At 56.0% G+C, this 6,400-nt stretch overlaps 1 protein-coding gene across 1 annotated transcript in view; it reads right to left on the bottom strand.

Moving 5' to 3' along the window:
• The window catches only part of AXL (AXL receptor tyrosine kinase), a 20,301-nt gene extending 14,128 nt beyond the window's left edge, over nt 1-6,173 (bottom strand). Inside the window, exons 1-4 of the mRNA XM_043998102.1 lie at nt 5,867-6,173; nt 3,968-4,181; nt 3,091-3,191; nt 1,941-2,111 (exon numbers count right to left, since the gene is read on the bottom strand). Coding sequence (XP_043854037.1) covers nt 1,941-2,111; nt 3,091-3,191; nt 3,968-4,181; nt 5,867-5,948 — 568 coding nt within the window. The 5' untranslated portion in view covers nt 5,949-6,173. The remainder of the gene's footprint in view (nt 1-1,940; nt 2,112-3,090; nt 3,192-3,967; nt 4,182-5,866) is intronic.
• Nucleotides 6,174-6,400: the final 227 nt, after the last annotated feature.

Raw genomic sequence — 6,400 nt, 5'->3', positions numbered from 1 at the left:
CAGACACACAGAAACATGGACATACATGACACAGTTCAGTACACATTAATGTTTGTCTGTGTGGGGCCAGTGCCTGGTACCAGGGATACGGAGACAAAATCTTGTCTTAAAAGAAATAGAGCTTGCCCTCAGGGGGTTTATAGTCTTGGGGAGGGGTGGCTCCAGGGGCAATGAGCCAGTTCTGAGACCTGAGCTATGTGCCCATGAACACATAATAATACAAGGTGGTGTGTTATGGGGGCAAAAGACAGCATGATCAAGGACACTGAGAAAGGGAAGGCTACACACACAGACACACAGAGACACACAAATTGACGGACATGCCGGGTCCTCTCCTTCCCAAGGGGTCCATTTTCTCTCCCTACCCCACCCCCACCCCATCAGCCTGACTCAGCCCTGGTCACCGCCCCTGACTCGCCCCTGACTCACTCTGGGAGGGGAGAGGGGGACCCACGGGAATGTGGGGAATGTAGACCTCGCCCAAACGGTCCCCCCACTGTCCTGGGGGTATGACATTTCCTAGCTCAGGCCCCTGTGTCCTCTCTCTGATGTGGTTACCTAACTTCCCTCAGGCACGGCCTCCCAGATGTTCCCCCCCCCCCTACCAACAACCCAACTTCTAGGCCTCAAAGAGGATCTTAGTGGGGCAGCCTATATTCCCCACCCCCAGAGAGAGCAGGGGTCAAGGCCACCAGCCAGCCTGATCTCTTCTTCCTCTCAGGCTCTCCCTCCATCCCTCAGTTGGCCAGCAGGGAAGGACAACAGTGATTGATCGGCCGCAGTCTGGAGGCCTAGGCCCTGGCTCTTCCTGACTCCAGGGATGACCAATGATGCCGCCTTCCCCTTAGTGGGCCTCACTTTCCCTCCACATACACCACTCAAGGGCTTTCTTTCAGTTCTGGGATTAGATGTTTCTGGTTTTCTCTCTTTGGCTCTGTCTCTGTCTCCTTCTGCCTTTTCCTTGTGTTTCTATCCATTTTTTCTTCACAGTTCTTCATCACTATGTCTTCCAGTTTCTCAATCTGTGTCTTTCTGTATGCTCCCTCCCACTTCTCTCTCCTCCCTCCTTCCCTCCCTCTCTTTCTCCCTCTCCTTCTTTTCTCCCACTCCTCTCTCCTTCACTCCCTTTCTCCCTTCTCTCTCTTTCTTCCTCCTCTCTTCCACTCCCTCTCTTCCCTCTCTCTATCTCTCTCTCCCTCCCTCTCTATCTTTCTGTCTCTGTCTGTCTCTTGTTTGTCTCTGTCACTCTCTCTGTCTGACTATTGTCTTTATTATTTGTGAAAGAAAACGGGACAACTTCTGCTAACCTAGGGTGGCAGAGTCCAGCTCATGACACGGAGTGGGAGAGGGGCACCAAAGTTTCCTGTAGCCTAGGTCAAGGGCAGGAGATGAGGCGTTTGGGACTGTGCCTCCCTCCTCCCCTCCATGCCCACAGCTTTCCCCTCAGGGTCCAAGACCACAAACTTGGACCACGTACAACCTTCAGATATGAACCCCAAACAAAGGAGGCCATTGAGAGCGAGTTGGGTGGAGGGTAGGGGAGAGACAAAGACAGAGAGAGATTGAGAGAGAGACAGAGAAAAAGAGAGAGACAGAGAGAGAGATGGAGACAAAGAGACAGAAACAGAGAAGAGAGAAAAGAAAAAGAAGAAAAGTAGGAAATTGAGACAGAGACTGAGAGGTAACGAGAGAAAGTCAGAGAGATATACAAGAGACAGAGGTAGAGAGATAGGGGAAGAGATGAGAAACACAGAGACCAACAGAAAGAGCCCCCAAGGGAGATAGCCAAAAGGGTTGAGACTTTGAGAGAGACAGAGACAGATATAGGACCGAAAGAAACCCACAGTAGACAGAAATAAGCCAAGGAAAAGAGGGGATGTGGGGCTGGCCATAGCTGGAGAGGATCCCCCCCCAGCGCCCCAGATCCTGGACAGACTTACCTGGCAGGTGGAGCAGGCCCTGGGTTGGGCCGTGTGGGGCCAGGGGGGCACCATCCTGGAGCCAGAGCAGCTGAACAGGCTCAGGGGGTCCCTGGGCTTGGCAGCTGAGGTTCAATGGGGTGTCAGCAGCCACAGCCAAATCTTCTGGCTCCTCCAGGAAGTAGGGGAGGCCTAGTTGGCGAAGGTGGGGAGTGCCTCGATCAGGGAACCTACAGGGTCGTGGCTCCTTTTCCATCCCCCCGGGACTCCCCCCCCCCCATTCCTCCAGACCTGAATTGTAGACTGTCTCTCCCACACCTGAACCTTTATCCCAGATCATGGGTGCTCCTACAATAGCTATTTCTCTCCATCTGGAAACCCCCCAACCCTAGATCCATAGCTTCCTTCTCATAGGCCTCCTGACCCACACAGATGAGCTTCCCCAGCCAGGGGCCCCCTAACCCTTCATGGATCTTTTTTTTTTTTTTTTTTGTGAGGCAATTGGGGTTAAGTGACTTGCCCAGGGTCACACAGCTAGTAAGTGTTAAGTGTCTGAGGCCGGATTTGAACTCAGGTACTCCTGACTCCAGGACCGGTGCTCTATCCACTGCGCCATTTAGCTGCCCCCTTCATGGATCTTAAACTCCCTGTGATCCCACATTTCCATCCCAGACCTCTCACCCAGAACCCTCTGTGCCCACACTCCTTTAGACCCTCCTCCCATCTCAGATCCTCTGATCCCACAGTCCTTAGCTCAGAACCCCTAGATTCCCCATCCTGGGCCCTATAACCGTCCACCAGCACCAACATCATCCACCTTGGATATGTGGCTCCCCTACAATTCCTCAAACCTCTCTATGCCAGGCCCCCTGATCCCCTCCCCATTGGAAGGATCCCTCCAGACCTCTATCCTATACCATCTGAACAGCCATGAGCCCTATACTTCTCTTCTAGATCTTCTCAAACCAGCCACAAGCCTCCTGGGCCCTCTGACCCACTAAACTTTCCCACGTCTCCAAAATCTGCTGGTCCCAAACCCTTATCATGGCTCATCTGCTCACTATAATTCCAGACCCCACACCCAGGACCCTCCACCTTCTTAGCCTCCTTGTAGCAGGCTCTCTGAGCCCTTACTCACATCCCGCCCTCAGAACCTTGGTGCTGAGCTCACCTTCCAGGCCCACGTAGGCTGGTGGGGACAGGAAAGTCTCACCTTCCACAACCACAGAGCACTGGTACCTCCCAGCATCTGAGAGCTGCAGGGCTGAGATCCTGGGGAGACAGGGCAGGTGCCCGGACAGGGGAAGGGGCACAAGAGCAGGGTCAGGGGGCTGGGCTGGAGCCAGGAATAAGAGGGAGGCTCTAGAGTCGGGGGGAGGGGAACAGGACAGGGTCCAGAAGGGAGGCAGGAGCCAGAGTCAGGGAGCCCTGGGCAAGGAAACAGATGGGATTCTGGGTCAGGGCAGGGATATAGGTGCTAGACCCAAATGAACCAGGGTAGGAAGGCTGGGGCTAAGTTGTTGTTCAGTCATTTTTCAGTCTTGTCCGACTCTTTGTGATCCCATTTGGGGTTTTCTTGGCCATTCCCTTCTCCAGCTCATTTTACAGAAGAGGAAACTGAGGCAAACAGGGTGAAGTGACTTGCCCAGGATCACACAATTAGCAAGTGTCTGAGGCCAGATTTGAACTCGGGAAGATCCAGGGGCTGTTAGCAAAGTGGAAACCAAATCAGGGCAGATGATGGGGCAATCTAATTCCTCAGACATTTCATTAAATACCTACTATGGGAGGGGCAGCTAGATGGCACAGTGGATAAAGCACCGGCCCTGGACTCCAGAGGACCTGAGTTCAAATTCGGTTTCTGACACTTGACACTTACTAGCTGTGTGACCCCTAAAAATACCTACTATGTGCCAGGCACAAGATAAAAATAGACAGTTCCTGCCCTCATGGACCTTCCATTGTACTTAGGGTTGTGGGGGCAGGGGAGAGGCTGGGATGGGGAGAGGGGCAGGGTCTGTACTGGAGGGCAGGAGTCCTGACCGTACCTGAGCTGACTGACCACTTTCCAATCATCTTGGTCTTCTTCCCCCAGGGGCACCTGGGTCTGGGTGCTGTCAGCAAGTTCTAAGACCTGGCCATCCCGAAGCCAGCTCACTTCTGGAGCTTCCCCAGTCACTCGGACCTCACAACGAAGCACAGCCACTCGCCCCCTTGCCCCTGTCACATTCCCAGGTCCAGTCACAAATGGGTCCCAAATACCTGCACAGCAGAGGGGTTGGAGACAAAAGAGGGGAATGTAGGGAAGGAGAGAGAAGCAGTGTGGGGAGGGGGGAGACACAGAGGGAGATGGAGGAACACCAGGGGGTAGTGTGGGGAGAGAAACAGGGGGAGACAGGTGGAGAAGGTGGGAGTGGGCAGAGAGGGGGCAAGGATGAACAGAGGACTCGGGAATGGAGCAGGGGCTAGGGACCTGACCCTAAACCCTGCCCAGGAGCCTTGCCAGCACGCTCCCTTCCTAGGGATACCCTCCTGGGCTTAAGGGGATGATAGAGGGGGAGGGAGGGGCATTACCCTTCAGGCAGCCCCAGTGATGCTGAGGCCCATGGTTCGGTCAGCAGTATGATCTCAGTGGGGGAGGGGTGGCAGAGGGAGGGAATAAGAGACCTTTATGGGACAAGGGGCAGTCCCAGGGGAACCCAGGGTCCAGAAAACCAATGGAAACAAGTGCCAGGCCCTGGGGTAGCCTCCCACGCCCTGAACCATCAGGAGGGCCCAAGTATAGATCAACATAACCAGGGGCCGACTGGAGGCTGAAAGCTAGGGAGAGACCATCAAACACAGGCCGGGACAGAGAAACAGCAGGAGAACCCAAAAGAGAGAGGGGAAGGAGGAAGGAGGTAGAGAGACACACACAAGGATGGGGAGAAATGGAGCCAGAGCCAGAGGGAGAGGCAGACAGAGGTGGAGACAGAGATGGGACACAAAATGGAGACACTGGGAGAGAAGAGGGGGAGAGGGATGGAGCCCGAGACCCAGGGAAAGAGACAGGAACAGAGTCAAAGAGACACCACGGGCTGCCCCCTCCTCAACTTTGTCTTCCCAGAACCCCCTCGGTGTTTCCTAAGGGGGAATCCCCTTGGTACACAACTCCTTCCTCCTGGACCGGACCCAGAGCGGAGGGGGGGGGTGCTTGATCCTTGCCTGATGCCAACTGAGTCACAGGCCCTAACGGTAAACGGAAACCAGCATCTATCCTTAGGCTCAGAACCCCCCCCCCCTTGAAGTCCAACACTCATGGCCCAAGACCTCGGGCCTCTCCCTCCCCCCAAGCCCCTCCCTAATTTCTCATTAGCTCAGTCTCCAACTATCTCTTATCCCTGGTCTCCCCCCCCCTTCCCCCTCTTCTAGTTTTTCTGTCTCCTTTCCATCTCTGCCTCTCCCTATCTCTGCCCTTTCTGCCCTTCTCAGTCTCCCCCAGAATTCCGAGTCCCCTGTCTCTCATCTTTATCTCTTCATCTGGAGCGACTGTGTCTGATTCTCATTTTTGTGTATTCTATCTCCCCTCTGTGTTTCTCATCTCGGTCAGTCTCTGTCTACCACATACCTTCTCCTCCTCCTCCTTCTCTCTCTGGTACCAGTCTCTCTCCTACCCCACAGCCCCCCACAGCCCTTCCCCTATTTTGCGACCCCAGGCCCTCTTCCAGGTAGGTGTGTGAATCCAGCCTGGTGCTGCCCCCAGGAGCCTGGCTCCAAACTTTCACAGCCCTAACTTTCCCTCAGTGGGTGGTCTGAGCCACAGACCCCAGGGCATGGGGGAGGTAGGGAAGCCCAACACCCACATCCGAAGCCTGGGCACCTGTGCCAGCCCAGCTAGGGGCACATCTCTAGGCCTCGGACCCAGGGGGATAGTATTCATCCTCCCCTCATCCCCTGGACCCACTCACCTTCCTGGGCCCAACTTCCCCAGCACCAGAGTGCCAGGCACCACGCCAGCCCCGATCTGCCCATCCTGGTGGACCCAGGCATCCGGGCCTCAGTCCGGCGGGGGCGAGGGGGGAGGGGGGCAGGGCCTGGGTTCTCCCCCTCCCCCCGGCTATGGCCCGGTCTCGATGTCTTGGCCCCTCAGACAGTGCCCACCACTCCGTGCCCACCACCCACCCGCTGCTGCCTGCCTTCTGCCTCTGGCTCTCAGCCCTTAACTGGACTGGCCAGCCCAAACTCCTCCCGGACAAACTTTCTCTCCTCCCTCTCCCTCTCTCTCAGCACCCCGGCTGTCCCCGCCCCTGGGCCCCCTCCGTCTGCCGGGGCCTCCTCCTCCCTCCCTCCCTCCCCCTTTCCCGCCTCTTACCCCGCCCACCTCCCTCTCCTTGTTGAGGGGGAAGCAGCCCTGGACCCCAAAGGGTTAAGGAGAGGGGAGGGGGCTGCCCGGCCCCCTTCTTAAAGGAACAGGAACCCTCCCAGCCATAGCACCATAGATT

The sequence above is a fragment of the Dromiciops gliroides genome, chromosome 3 (assembly GCF_019393635.1).
Source record: "Dromiciops gliroides isolate mDroGli1 chromosome 3, mDroGli1.pri, whole genome shotgun sequence".
Classification (NCBI taxonomy): domain Eukaryota; kingdom Metazoa; phylum Chordata; class Mammalia; order Microbiotheria; family Microbiotheriidae; genus Dromiciops; species Dromiciops gliroides.
Note: the sequence above shows the minus strand (reverse complement) of the source record. Positions and strands in the feature narration are given on the sequence as shown.